Source organism: Chelonia mydas, chromosome 2, assembly GCF_015237465.2.
Source record: "Chelonia mydas isolate rCheMyd1 chromosome 2, rCheMyd1.pri.v2, whole genome shotgun sequence".
Classification (NCBI taxonomy): Eukaryota; Metazoa; Chordata; order Testudines; family Cheloniidae; genus Chelonia; species Chelonia mydas.
The window spans coordinates 102,318,044-102,333,486 of NC_057850.1; the positions used below are offsets into that span (position 1 = coordinate 102,318,044).

General features: G+C 40.1%; 1 protein-coding gene across 12 annotated transcripts in view; it reads left to right on the forward strand.

The window, feature by feature from the left end:
* Positions 1-437: 437 nt before the first annotated feature.
* ADNP2 (ADNP homeobox 2) overlaps positions 438-15,443 on the forward strand; it is a 31,451-nt gene continuing 16,445 nt past the window's right edge. For 2 of the 12 annotated variants that reach the window (XM_037893015.2, XM_037893014.2), the window contains exons 1-3: positions 440-735; positions 1,845-1,990; positions 12,917-13,006. Coding sequence is in view for 6 of the 12 variants with exons in the window: in XM_027822802.3 (XP_027678603.2) it covers positions 7,362-7,469; positions 12,917-13,006 (198 nt within the window). In the remaining 6 variants the exon portion in view is untranslated. Of the gene's footprint in view, positions 736-1,844; positions 1,991-7,349; positions 7,470-12,916; positions 13,007-13,120; positions 13,218-15,443 lie in introns of those variants that run through there. The other 10 variants (XM_043540026.1, XM_037893018.2, XM_027822802.3 and 7 more) reach the window with 9 other exon arrangements.

The window sequence follows — 15,443 nt, forward strand, 5'->3', positions numbered from 1 at the left end:
ACTTGACATGGCATAATCCTATTGGCTGTTGGATGTGAGTGGGCAGTTGATAATCCTGCAGATGCAAATGAAGCTTCACCCAACATCCCATGCAAATGAAGTTAAGGCTGCTGGGTGACCACGTGGTGTTATTGATGGGAGTGAAATCAGACCCCTCCCTCTTCAGCATGACGTCACATGGTCATCTTAAAACCTAGTGATAGGCACCCCTTGTGCCCACTCAGAAGGACCAGAACAGGAGGGGAAGGTAAAGGAGGTAACAGGTGAGTCAGGGGGATCCATGGGGGGGTTCAGCCTCCCAACATCTTGCACCTTGAGTACCTAGCCTCTCCCCAAGGAGTTGATGGAGGGAGCCAATAGGAGCCTTGGCCAAACCCTCTCCCTATTGGTCTGCTGCCTGATATGCAAATGAGTAGAACGTCACTTCCTGGGATAAATCGAGCGCCATTTTCTCTTTCTGGTTTGGGCTGGATCAGGGGCCAGCGGAGGCGGATGGATGGGAGCGGGGCCCTGAGGGGGGCCAGGGCGCTGACGATGCTGCCGCTGTTCTGTGACTGAGAGCTGGGCGCAGCGGGTGGCCCCGGGGCCGGGAGGAGGAGCCGGCGCCGGCGAGGCGGGCAGGCGGCGCAGCGCGGCTGGCTTTGTGAGGAGCGGGAGGCGGAGGCTGCCGCGCGGACCCACGCACTGGGGAGGCGGCGGCGAGGAGCGAGCGAGCTCCCCCTACAGCCTGGCCGGGTAGGTACAGGGAGCGCCCGCCCCCAGCGCGGCAGCGCTGGTCCAAGCGCCCGAGACAGACTGTGCGGCGCAGCGACAGTTTCCCCGGGCGGGCTGAGCGTGCTCCGCTCGGGGCACGGGCTGGCCAGGCACTCCCAGCTCGGAGCGGCAGGTGCCCAGGAGGCGGCTCGGCCCAGGCAGCCTCGGGCGCCCTGCGTTTCTTTATGGATATACACGCCCACCTCCTGCTGCAGCCCAGAGCATCGTGCCCCAGCGTACATTGTACCTGCTCCATTTATTCGTCACTCCTCCCCCCCATACTTAACGCAGTGAGGAGGAAACCCCCCCCGCACAACCCCCTCCCCCCTTCTTTCCAGGGGTTGGTGTGTGTCTGCAATGGCCTCAGCTCGCCTGGGGGCACAAAAGGTTTAAGGTCCTTGGGACTTGCAGAGTCGGATACATCCTCCACATGCTAGGTATCTGGTACCCACTGGGAGGCGGGTAGAGGGTGCTTCCTGGGTACCCTGCAGGGAGCAGATACCAGAGAAATTCCGTAGATTCCATTGTGCATTCTTGACTTCCATTTTGAATAAGCAAGAGTCATATCATCATTGGAAGCTGCAGGTCACATGATATTTCTGAGCATGTGTAGTACAAAAGTAGGGAAAAGGTCAGCTGAGGTTAATAACCAAAGTAAGAGAAAGGTCAGGAGGCTGTAATTCTGAGGCAAATAAGGACAGCAAGCATGTGTGGAATATTGATGTGTTTCAGAATGTTTGAATGTTGGTACTGAGCATATGCAGAAAGTTCTGGAAGGTGAGGTGGAGGGTGCTTCCTAGGTACCCTACCATGCATGGAGTGAGAGTGTTAGAGAGGGCAGTGCTCTCTTTTTCCTGCTTCTCTCCTGCCTGTCACCCTCCCCCACTTTCCTGCCATGGTATAGTATAGAAAAGTACCTTGGGTGTGTAACTCTAACAAGGTAATAGAAAGGATACACAGTACTTCTAAACGCATGGAGCGTGCAGTACTGAAAAACATTCCTGCAGGCAGTGGCAGGGTTGAGCCTCAACGTACGCTTGTCTCCTGATCTGTTTTTTTGTTCTGTTTTGTTTTTTGTTTTAAACTCTCAGTAGTTAAAACCCACATCATCCAGAGAAGGAAGAGAGGTTAAAGGAAAGATGAAAGGATTGAGTTAGGTGGCTGCCTTGGTCAGAGTGTACTGCCTCTTGTGCATACTCCATAATGACTGTGAAGTCCTTTGGTCGTCAGACTTCAGGTAACAGATGGGAAGGATGCCATCCTCATTCCAAAACCAAATCTCCTCTTTAACCAGAATACTGAGGGAGTCTAGGCCATGCAGATGTACTTCCTCAACCCTAACCTGTACTTTTGTTTGGGACATCTCTAGAATAGTGGAAGTGAGTAGTCAGAGCCCTTCTGTAAGCCTGATGGTTTCAGATACATTCTAATGATACAGTCTTGTAATGTGAAAATGAGTGGTAGCTAATGTCTAAGTAAATCAGGGTTGTCTTAGGACCTATTTAGGTGGGAAATTGATAAATGAATATTTATTTTACTATAGATATGCCTACCTTTGAGGCTTCTCTACCCAGAGAACTTGACCAGCATTGCTATAGTGGAATAACTGTCACACTAAAGATATTCTAGAATAACTCCCCATGGAGTGTCGATATGGCAAGTTATTCTGGAATAGTTTTAATGGAATAGTTATTCCACTATAGCAATGCTGGTCAAGTTCCCTGTGTAGATAAGCCCTAAAAGTTTGTTTTAAAAACAGTCTCCTCCTCCTCTCTTATCTGGCTGGATAGCTGCATTTTGAGCTAGGGAGAGACTTCCGTGTTTAGAATATGGCAGGAAACCAAAGTTAGTGTAATGAAACTTGTGTTGTTCTCTTTAGTTTATCATACAGAGAGTAACCCTAAGGGAATATACGCTCCAGAATAACAAAACTATAATTTTAAATAGCAGATGTTTTGCAGGAAACTTTTAATTTGATTTCCTCTCCATGCTTCAGAACTAAAGGAACAGTTTCCAATGAATCAATTTCTTAGGCTGATATGCATTCCAATAAAATGTTCATCACTTACTGTTTGAGAATATGGTGTAAACTGTCTTAAGTTATGATTAGTTTCCAATAAAACAGCTGTTAGTATTGAAATTGTTTGCTGCTTTCTTAGCTAAGGAAAACTGTTTTGCTCACTTAAGGGGTGTGCTTGTAAAATTACAAGTTAACTTATTTTAGCTCTTTTTAAATATTTTTATGTATTGCCTAAGTACTAAATTAATGCTTAATTTGTTTTTTCTTCAGCTGAAAAACATGCAGCTGGATGAAATGAAACTAAAATGTGAACTGAATCTCGTGTAATTTTAAAAAAATTCTTAATACAGTGAAAATATATAAAATCAACTGAAAATTACAAGTACACTTGCATTCTAAAGCAAGATATCAGAAAAATCTTTCCTTTATTTACAGATCAGGATCAAAATGCAAAGTTCTGCATTTTACTTGTGACAATTGAGTACAACAAATGTGAATGTTTGGCATTGTGATAACAGTTTCAGGGTAAATGCAAAATCTTGATCTGAAGTCCTCACATGTAAAGAGAATGAGTCCTTCCCCTGATATCTTGCTTTGGAATTCAAGTGTGTGTTAAACTCTGTAGAGTTGACATATTCTTTCAGGTTCTATAAATAATGACACCCCCTCCCCAAATTTTTTTATTTTTCCAAAAGTCTGCTAGGTCACTCTTAGAAAATATAGTTCGTTGAAGAAATCAGCCTTTGCAAACTTCAGTTATAGTTTTTGATTATCTGCTTTTTTGCTTTAAATGTGAAGGGGGAAAAGGGTGAAGGTTATACAGAATATCATTTTCTTTTGCAATTGTCAGCTGTACAATAGGTGTGCTCTATCTTATTTGAGAGTCTGTATATTAGTCTATGTAATCTGGAATGGAACTTTCCATATCTATATCTCCAACAGTTCATGCACACTTTAAAGGTGACCTGCAAAAAGACTTTTTTTTATATACAGTTGTACATATGCCCTTTTTTGCTGTTGCTATTTTCCCCTTGTTCCCTCTTACCTTTAGAAATAAGAGGAATGTCACTCTGGTCTGTCCTGATTTTGGTGGAGGACTTGTAGAGAGTCTGTAGATGAATATTGTTATCTCGCAAATTAATTGAAAGGTTGAGGTGTTGAATTGTTGGAAAAGACTTTCTTTTCCAATATGTATGTTGGAAATTTTAAATGGGTGGGGAATTCTTAAAAAACAAACAAACAAAAAAACAAACAAAAAACCCCACATCATCTTTAACTGACTAAAATTCCTTCCTCAGTTGCTTAGCTGTGTATACCTTCTAGGCTAGTCAGTACCTGAATTTCCAATGTAAATATCAAGCAGGGGGAAAAAATTTCAGCCTTTCTCTGTACATCAGAAATCAAAAGTGCAATTAGTTTTTCATTCTCAGGTCACCTGTGTCTTTCAAGGGGTGAAATTGTTAATTTTTTGCTAATTTTTTGGATGCACAGAAATGGTCTTCAAGCACACTAATTTTGGTTAAATGTTCCTCAGTTCAAATATTATATTATGAATCAATGTTGCTTGGAACAGTGTTTCAATAGTAAACATTGTACTGGTAGGAAGAATCTGCAGTCTTGGTGGTGTCTTCTCTTGGTTGAAAAGCAGATCATTTGCATGATTTAATATGGAGAATGTTACTATTCATATGCTCTAAAATAGTGGAGAAAACCTCATGCTGTACTCTGGTCCAATACAATACTGTTATGGAAGTTTTACCCAAGTCAGACAATATTTAAAGGAAAAAGGTTAATGGACAAAATACCACTAAGGACTATATGAATGATTTAAAGACGATTCATGTGTCAGGACTGCAGGATCAGCCATAAAGATAGTGATTTGTTTGGATTTTGCACTTAATTTTCCAAAAGCATTCCATTATTACGTATCTTACTGAATTTTCTTTGTTGACCCAGTGTTGGCTTTGGTTGGCAAGAAACTGGTGGTCGCTAGCAAAAGATTGGCGGTAGTTCAGGATGCAACAAACGGAAAGTTTTGGTTAAAGATTGAAGGCTTAAAAAACCAAAACAACTAATGACATGGAAATAAAAATGGATGGATAATATGCTATTCTAGCTGTGAAATACTGAATATTGTGAACTGAGAAAATGAAACTGAGGACTTGGAAAAACAAGCTCAGAAAGTTGGAATTCCTGACTTATGATAGAAGAAAATGTGTTGTATATTTTAAATGGATTATCGAAGTGTAGTAAATTATAATTTGAACTCTTGCTTCCAAGCATTGTGTTAAGACCAGTGGCATATTTAGTACTTGTGGAATGTACGTCTCTTGGATTGAAGAACTGCATCTTGAAAACTGGAATATATAAAGCCAGCTGTATTCAAGAATATTGTTTTATCTGGATTAATAATCCTGGTCTTCAGTTTTAGAAGAAATTTGATTTGTTAAAACAGGACTGAAAAGTATGGACATGGGTTATTAGTGCTGTCTTAGTAAGCTGAAGGTTCTAGCTTGGTAGATAGCTTGCTTCTTGAGGAAAGTCTCTCTTCATCTAATTGATACGTTGATGCTTCTGAATGAGAAGGAAGATCATCCAAAAATGGTGGAAGAAATATTTCCAGTGGACTAACATATATATGGAACCCATATCTCCTTGTGGCTGAATTGATCATAGTAGCATTTTATCAACTGCATTCTTGTACAGTAGACTGTGGAGTCTGGTGCATAAAACCTGATACAATAGCTGCATTGGTTGTAAACTAGAACTTTAAAGTGTCCAAATTTCCACTTGATCTTAATTTGGAATAAGGATTTATCTCTTTCGCATGGTATCTGAATGCCTTCCAGAGTTTGTTTTTTTTAAAAAAAAAAAAAAAAAAAAAAAAACCAACAAAAACCCAAGGAGACTAGCATCTGTCATATGGGGCTCCCTTTCTGTGGGGGAAGAGGAGAGGAAAATAGCAGGTGGTTTTGTGTACATAAGTTAAGATGCTTATTTGTTTGGAAGGAATTAAAGGTTGAAGAAGTGTATTTTCCATCTGGACTGGGATTTAGATTAGGTTTGTGGTAGCTCATAGTTTCTGTGGGAGAAAAATCCTGTCTTCTGTAGAGGTAAGCTTTATTCTGGTAAGGGACAGCTCTCTTGTTTTGAGAAATGGAGCTGTTGAGGGCACTTGAGATTCTGAAAGGTGAAGCAGGTTTTTTTTGGGTGATCTGCTCCCAGACTACTTAGGTTTTGGAAATAAAGACTTAGACCTTCACTGGATCCTCACAGAGCTGTGTGTGTAAGCATATCACCCAGTTCTTTGTTTTATCAGTAATGTGTTACTGGGTAGGCATGCTGCTGTATTGTGCACCAGTTTCAGTTTCTCAGGGCTGATGCTTTGAAGCCCAAATAAGTTGCATTGGAATTCAAATAGGAGTTGATGAAGGTGTGTATTATCAAGGCTAGGTCATCAAAGATGGGATGCGGTCTTCTGGCCAGCTGGAGATGGTAGAAAGTGTTTCTCCTGGATGCGGCTGTACAAGAGGCCAGCGTTAATGGGAAGCACAGAAGAAATCCTAAAGTGCATACTTGTCTTGATGATCAGTGGGCATATTTCTTCAAACAGAGGGGCTTGTGGTGGTGGTCTCTAAGAAGTAATTCCCTCTGCCTACAGCAGGACCTCTATTTTGCTGGGATTTAACTTCAGCCAGCTTTTCCTCATCCGTAGATTTACGTTTGCCTAGCTTGGGTAACTGGGTGATAGTGAGATATAGTCATCCCAAAAATCTGTACAATGTTAGAAATCCACACCGATTTTACCAAGCAAGAAATCTGAATGTACCTCAGCTGAGAAGTACTGCTATAGCCATACCGTTATTTACAAATCTGTTTTTAAAACTCAGCTTACATTTGCGGCTTCAGCTGTCCACCATGGTTTTGAAGTGGTGGAGTTCCGCAGGTTGGAAAACTGCATTAGTCTTCTATTGCAATGTCTGGTTCCATGTCACTTAAGCAAAGTGGTCTTTGGTAGTAGCAGTTGCAGGAAAGCCTGATTTCATTAACAACTGTACTTAAAATATATCTGAGCAGATACATGGCAAAAAGTACCCCACTGCGCGCGCACACACACACAGATTGCGGTTTCCTTGGAGGCAGAAGTAGCATCACATTTTCATTTGCATGTTATATCTCCACTAGGTGAAATAGTGGTGGTTTTCTAAATCTAGTCAGAAGTTAGCATGATTCAGGTATTCAGGCTTCCATGCTGAAGCTCACAATATAGCTACCAAACAGGAACGAAGAATAGAATTTGGCTACTTTTCAGTCAGGGTGGGAGGAATTTGAATTATTTTGAAATCCTGGGGTAACATAAGAACATGCATGTTTGTTTTAGAGTAAGGAAGTGATCTCATAAGATCATATACTAATAGAGAACAGTTCCTTGTTCAAAGCCTTTTGCTTTTCATGCTGGAAAGTAGATTTTTTGAGGGAAGCATTCCCCATGATATAAATTATTGCTATAACACTACACAGCATAAGTGTGCATGTACAAATGTTCCATCACATTATTTTTGTCTTTCTCTTTCAGGAAAAGTGCAAAATGTTTCAAATTCCTGTTCAAAATCTTGATAATATCAGGAAGTCTCGAAAAAAGGTGAAGGGCATTCTTGTGGATATTGGGCTTGACAGCTGCAGGGAGTTATTGCAGGTAAAGAATTGAAGTAACGTAACACAAACTGCTGAAACTTGAATTTTAAATTTTTGAAAAGTCTTTCACAGTTTAGTGTATATATACTATTCATCTGTCTTAGAAATTTATAATGTGGGTGGGTCAAGAAAGAACTGCATCCTTACTTGGATGATTGATTGCCTGAGTCTCGCAATCTGTTATAGGCCTGGAATTGGGAGTTTCCTGCAACATAAGTTATTGAAACATTTTGATTTTTAGAAAGGCATGAAATGCAGGGTGCTGCATACTCTTTACTGGTAGTATTGCATCAAATGAAAGCACTGTTACTTAAGGAAATGTTGCTTGTTTACTACATGAGTGCTTTCCTGTATTGGACTCTTAATTTAAAAACAAAAACAAAAAACCCAACAACCAAACCACAAACCATGAACAAATGAAGACGTGAGCAAACTCAGAGGGACTAACTGCTGTGCCTTGGCGTATCAAGAAGAAATCTCTAAAGGATGTACAAACTGTCAACGTTTATAAACCAAGCAAAGAGAGACTGTAATCTGTTATAGGTTTTAGAAACTTGACTCAAGATCACTTCGTGGGGGAAAAAAGTCAAACTGTGTGGCAATTCAGTATTGCATCTCCACAAATGTAAGCAGTCCATCATCAAGTGCACTGAGGCTATGAAAACAAATGTGACATCGTTTTGTTGAGCAGAGACTGTCATTTTCTGAGGAATACTTAAATGCAACAAGCAAAGAGAATCTGCACGAACAGATTAGAGAACTTAATATCAAAAAGCTGCAAATGCAATCGCTTTTCAAGAACTAAATAAACTACTAAACGGTAGCCTTGACTTGACCAGTTGTTAAAAATGATCTTTCATTGCCTTTTCAGTATATTTGACTTGACTTTGTCACCAGATGAGGACTTAACGTTACGTCTGTAGGTGTGACCTGCTCATAGGATAAAGGACTAAAGCATCATTTTGTGGGAAATCTTGCTGTGTTTTTACAGTGACTGCTATTTGAAATTGGTCATTTAAGACTTGCGCACAAAATAAATGTGCTTTGGATCACCATGCATCGCTAATCCTGAAACAGTGTTGACATTTGGTTATTCTAGTTAAATCTTTGTCTGAGGGACTTTAGCATTTGAATAAACTTGACAAAAGAGAACACTTATGTATTTGTCCAGTATTTTGCATATTCCCTCTATTCTGATTGAAAATACTATATTTTAATCAGAATATTTCTCATTCCTAAATTCTTATACCTAGATCCTTTGAAGTCCAAATCTTGGTTTGATATCAATTTCTTACTATGGAAATTATTGTAAAATCAACTTTTGATTGCGCTATAGAATAAATTGAGAGAGGATTAATGACTAAGACCCTCTTCAAAGCATAAAAAGGGTTTTGGCAAGCATGGTAATCATGGCGGGAAGATATGGTGAGTGTGAGTAGAAAAAGGGCACAGCAAATTGAGTTATCGGATATAAAATCCTTGTCAATTCAGTTACTGATGTTTGGCTTTCTAGATAAGCTACAACTATTTCTGTTGAGTATGGGAGGACTTCATCAACTGCGATGATGGTTTTTAGACTTCTTGGGTTCAGTATTCTTCCATTGCAGCATAGTGTGACTTTCAGTAATCACTAAACCATTTTGACCAGTGTTGATATTTAATAGGTAAAAAGTAGCTTAGTTTCTCCATATCTAGATGAAATTTTGGACACCCACTCCTCTTGGGGAGGAAGGAAAATCCAGTAACCATAATCATTACCATGATAATGTTATAGAACTAACCTACTTTGCTGAGGTAACTATGAAACAGGTCTCCTAAAAAGGAAGTTTCTAGTAAGATATAATAATTAGCATTTGTCTCTGGAGGCAAAGTACGTCTGAAGGTTGGTCTCTCTTTGTAACCAGGAGAACAAAAAGGCCTGTTTGTTGGCTAACAGCTTTTACTCTCTCTCTCCTTTGGGAGGAAGACATGGGCCTTCTGTCCCAGATTCATGGTTGGATCTGCTGCACAACTGTATCAGGGTGGATTTAAAAAAGATTACTTAAAATTCACCATGAAATTATGACAATATATGCTAAGACCTAAACTTAATATGTATTCTTTTTAATTTAAATGATTTTATTAGAGTAAACAATACCTATTTGCTTCCAAAGTTTTTTAAAGGAAATGAAACCACTAAGCAGGGGGAAGTCCCTGGCTAAGCACATGGAACCAGAGCTTATAGAAGTGCTAAACCGGCTTTTTGACAGCAGTAGCCTCTTCTGTAGGGTGCAGAGAATATTTTTTTCCTTTCACGTTATTCAGCTGTTCACTTCAATGGCTAGTTCATCCAAAGTTGAGGAACCAACTAGGAGTAGAAAAAGCAGGGAAGCTGACTTACTTCAAATCTATTGGGGGGGAACTACATGTGAGAGGATGAGATCTACTAGTTCTAAAATCTTGAAGGACATAGTGACCAGAAACAATCTGTTCAGTTTACTAACTACAGATAATACTTCCTTTACTTAATAAATTGATTAGTTCTAAGAGCAAAACGTGTTTTTGATAATTTTTTCCCCTTCTGTATCCATACTAAAGGTGGTTTTATGTAATTAACTGGAATTCATTTAAAAAGACTTTTTTCACGCAAATAGAACTTGCCACAGATCATAAGTTTAAAAAAAAAAAAAAATCTAGTGAATGAGAAATGCATCATTCACCATTTTTCTAACATAATAAATTAATATGAAAATCTGAATAAATGAATGTTAAGATAGATAATTGCTTAAATAAATGTATATATAGATGTACTGTAGCCTCCTGGTTAGCAGGAAGTAGTACCAAATTTGGTATCATAGCTATATTTAGTTTAGTAACCATTAAAATGGTAAGTTGAATCAATGAGAATCAGATTTGCTTTAGGAAAGTAACTTTAATAATACCAGTGCAAAATAAGATTAAAATCAATTAGTTAAATCATTTCCTGCTTTTAATCACTTTGATTTAAATCAGTCTACCCTGAACAATACTACGTTAAGTGCACCTATAGTGTGATGTCTAGATGTATTGTCAACTTATTCTAACTCTTCTCCAAGAGGTTAGGATCTGCAGTAAGTATTAAAAGTTAAAGCAGAAGTCAACATTCAAGATTTTTGAGCCTAAGTCCCTTCTGGTAATTGCTTTGTATAAGTGAGGGAGTGTTTTTCATTCATGAGGTACATCAGTGTAGAAAGTAAATACTGTAAAAAGTTGCACAAATTCAAGGACAACTTGACATTCCTTGGATCCTTTTATAACTGATTATACCAGGCTATGTAGATTCCACAAATACAAGTGCTGAGTTAGCAAAATGTTAGGTCAGTATGTGTCTGACAAGCTTTTCCACTTTTTTATCCATTTAACTTTTGGGAGAAAAAATTGGGGGCTATAGGATTTCTCATGCTAAGTTTTTTTTATCTTAAGATGCTGTCTGCAGGGATCGTGGGCTTTGGTGGGAAGCTGTTGACGAAGTTTAAGTATCAGCTTTAGAATTTCTACAGGGATTGGTGGGGAGGGGCAGGAGCTGTTTTAGAATCTTTCCATTTATTGCTCGGAGAAATTTTGCAGCTTTCCCAAGTGAGGGGGAGGATTCTTTGCTTGTCTCTTCTAGGTTGTGGGAGACATCTCTGGGTTTGAATTGCTCTTTTTGAATTCTTGTGATTTATTTTCACTATTTCTGGATTTCTTATTTTGATGCTCTGTTTTAGTTTTTCCTTCTTGAGACCTGGCTAATGAGACAGATCTTTGCACAAGAAACTCTTACTGGTGTGAGTTTGAGGATATAATTCTAAAGCTGCCTTTTGGCCTTCCTTTAACTTATAGGGCAATTGGGGTAGCTGGAGGCCTGCAAAACAGACCGCTGGAGGCCTGCAAAACAGGCCACTTGAGCCCCCTTTTTATCTTTCTGTGTCTTTGTCCATGTTGGAAAGCTTCAGCTGTAAACTCTTTACTCTAGAAGAACCACTTTAGTAGCAGCTGCTTGAAATTAAGGCAGACCAAAAATTTAGGGATGGGCTCTTTTGACATTACAGAAGGGGAGAAGTATGCACAAAAAAAATTTCTGTGGCCATAGGCTTTCTGTCTAATTGAACGTCAAAGCAGAAGACACTAGTCTGAAGTGGATGCTCTGCAAAGCAGAACATGGGTTTGTTTTTTGTTTTTAAAGGCATAATAGCTCAGTGGTTTGAGCATTGGCCTGCTAAACCCAGGGTTGTGCGTTCAATCCTTGAGGGGGCCATTTAGGGGTCTGGGGCAAAAATTGGGGATTGGTCCTGCTTTGAGCAGGGGGTTGGATTAGATGACCTCCTGAGGTCCCTTCCAACCCTGATATTCTATGATTCTGTGAATAATAGTTCTCTTTATTTTTTTTTTTTTTTAACTTTTAATATGCTCTTTCATAAGGTAAATATTTAATGCCATGGGCTTAAGCACAAATTTCTAAAACTTATTCTGGTACTAGTTTCTGGTATTCTTTGAATGTCAAACTGGCATGTGGGATTGGTGGATAACTTCCACTGTGCCAAAGTCTAGTGGTATATTAAGTATAGTTGCCATATGGCAGAAGCTGCAAAAGAAGGATTGGTGTGCAGAGGCTTGGGTAGAAGATGGAGATGGGTGGTGAGGGGAAAGGAACCGAGCTGAACCTTTGGATGTAGAGAACAAGAGACAAATATAAATTTTGAGGATGGGGTGAACTAGTTTTGGGGTTGAGGATTCCAAGAGAACCAATGCCAAACACCTATTTAAATGAGGTAGGTTGTTCTTAATCTCAGCTACAATACTCTTTCATCCTGCTGGTGACTTATGTTCCTTGCAGGCACAGTAATACATGTTCTCACAACTTGAAGGACATATAGTGCTTTATTTCAGGAAACTAGTTCCCGAATGCATGATCTTTGCAGATAAAGTGATAAAGATGCTTTGCTGAAGAGTAAAAAGACTGAGTTCCCTTTGCAAAATGACTTCTGGAGCGGAGGAGATGGAAGTGAGGTCATGGAAAAGGAGGGGAGTGGAGGCAAATGCTGAAGTGATGTGGATTAAAGGAAAAAGGGAGTTTGTTCCTTAAAAGATTCCTGAACTTGGATAGAAGCAAATGGAATAAAGAGTAGCCCCAAATCATTCTGAACACTTAAGATTCTCTTTTTTAAATATTTTGTTTATATTAAATAACTTGAGGTGGTAGTTCGATTAAAAATAACCTAATAAGGAGTGAGTAAGGTCATTTTGAAACATTGGACCCTAATTTTTCTGAACTTGAAGTTGAAGTGCACAATATTGAGTTTTGGCAACCTAGATTTTTTTTCAATCAGTTTATTATAATTTGAATTTTTCCCTGTGTTTTTTAAATATTTTGTACATGCAGTCTGTTTTGTAAATAAATTTTTTTTGTGTGTGTGTGTATATATATATATTTTTTTCCCTCTCTTTTAGAATCTTAAAGGTTATGATCCAGGAGAAAAATATTTTTGCAACACTTCATGGAGTGATGTGTCTCCTTGGGAGTCTGTGGGCAAAAGGAAGGTATGTATGCTTGCATCAGGTGGACTGGGCAATTAAATTGAATGTTGTTGCAAAGGATGGGATGAGGATGGGATTCAGATAAAATCCTAATGAGAGTGTAATACTCTTACATAGGATGAAAGGAGGTGAATTCCTGGCTTCAAGGATTCCTCTTCTCCATAATAATGAAAATCTACAGAATTTCTGCAGAAAAGCCTCTTTAAGGGAAGCTGTAAGTTTGTAAGGACCAGGTTCTGAGTGTCCCTACACTGATACACAAAGTGGGGGCAATACAGGAGCCTGACCCACCCATGTTTCACTCCCTGTGTTTCCCAGATACAAAGTCTGGTACTGGCTAATGACATTAGCCACCACAAAAGGGTAGGGAGGAGGCAGAGTCCTGACCACACTGTATCCTCCTTAGGGGTATAGTAATAGGGCAGCTCCGTCTGGAGTGCCCTCCTGCATCAGCCACAGCATGCCAGATGCACCAACCTTAGTTACCTTCCTTCAGAGTCCCCAGTATCTCTACATAAGCTTTCTTGTCTCATGACTACCCCTCCTTGGAGCTTATGTTTATTACAACAACGTGGCCAAATAGTCCATAACAGGAGTCCTGAAATCTAGTCCATTTATCACCCCTGTGCATGTAGTCCTTAAAATCCCATGCCACCTGATCAGTCAACGTAGCACATACCACAGTCTGATGTCTTCTACCACACCTGGTCTCTTCCTCAGTCCTCTCCTAGGTATTGCTTCAGCATCTCTCATGACTCTTCAGCCCCCTCTGGCCTTCAGGCTTTAGCTCTCTGGCTCTGAGAGCCAACAGGCATCTCCTTTCCTGTTCTCAGCTTTCAACCCTCTCCAGCCTACTCTGGTTTAGGAAGGTCAGCAGACTAGCCCCGTCTCTGGCTTCCTAGCCTTCAGCCCTTTTCAGCTTCCCAACGCTTGGCTCAGGAGTGTTAGCAGGCTAGCCTTTCCGTTGGCTTCCAGATAATTCCTCCCTCTTTCCAGAGAGGGCTGTTTCCCGGAGATTTCCTTCCATCTCATGGTCTCTGGTAGGGGAAAGCTGCCAGTCTTCTGACTCCCAGGCATCTCTCATCTGTCCCTTTTCCTGACTAATTCTCTTGACTCCCAGGTGTCCTCTTAAGCCCCGTTTAGGTCAGCTGATGAGTCAAGGTGCACTGGCCCATCTCCCTCTTAAAGGGCCAATGTCCCCTGTGACAGATACCAGAGGCCACAGTCCCCCCTGCATGCCAGGGAGCTCTAGATGTGCCTCCTTAATACTTCCTCCTCTTCTGCCTTTAAAGACAGGTCAGTTCTTTAAGGTCAGTTGAGCTCTTTATTGCTTGTGTAAACAGAATAGTGTGATGTAACAAGAACACAGAAGGTTATGGAGGTTGTAAAGCAATCGAAAACATGAATGGATAGATGTGGGCAACTAAGGGAGAAGCTGAGAGAATTCTGTGTGGAATGGGCTGCAGTGAAAAGCACACTGTGAAATAGCCCCCACCCTTTGTGTCTAGTTAGCCAGACAAAGGGAATCCCGTGCAAAGAGAACTGTGGAAGGAAAACCGGGATGACAAATAAAATCCAGGTCCTGTTAGAGACTGACTAAATTCCTCCCTATAGGAAGGTTCCTGGAAGAAAGGACAACCTCCTTTGAACCCCCTCGAAAGATCTAGGATTTCTTGCGTTATTGTTCAAGTAATGCTGAAACTGTGTTTTGGTATGGATGACTTCTCTCCATAATGAGTGCTGCTCTTCTCCCCCTCAGAAATGGACTGTTAAGAATGCTTCACATGTTACTATGTGAAATTGCTTTGTGGTATGCTTTCATTATGCTTAAAGGTTATTGCACTACTAGCATCTGTGGGAGAACTCTGTAGCCACCTCTTTTGGAATGCTGAACATATAGGCATCTATGGCTATGGTGCTGATGATCTGTACTGCTTGTGATTTAATAGAAAAGGTAGTTGTATTGTCGTCTTACCGTTTTTGTGACGCTCCAAATTAGTTTGTAGACCGCTGAATAAATACTAATTTTAAAGAAACATAGGCTGAGCAAGTTTTTTTTTTAAAGTAAAAATATATTTAAAAAAATAATGGCTTGATACTTCTGCAAGAGTTGCCAATTGAAAATGAACAGAAACACATTGTTTTATGTTTTAAATTGGAATATGTGGACTAATAATACAAACTTTATTTTAAAATCTGTTCCTCCTTCACATATTGAACAGAGAGCTGACCATCAAAAACTCCTACATACAACTTGGAGTTAGATTTGATGCAGGGAAGTAGAATTGCTGAGAAGTTAGTATTAACATGGGAGCAAGTTCTTTTCTGCATCTGACTGTCTTTGTGAGTTAGCTAGAATTTTTAAGGAGTCCAGCCCAGAATCAGGTTCCTAGTTGTCTGATACCTCTTTAAATCAACAAGAGAGATTACAGGGCTTTAC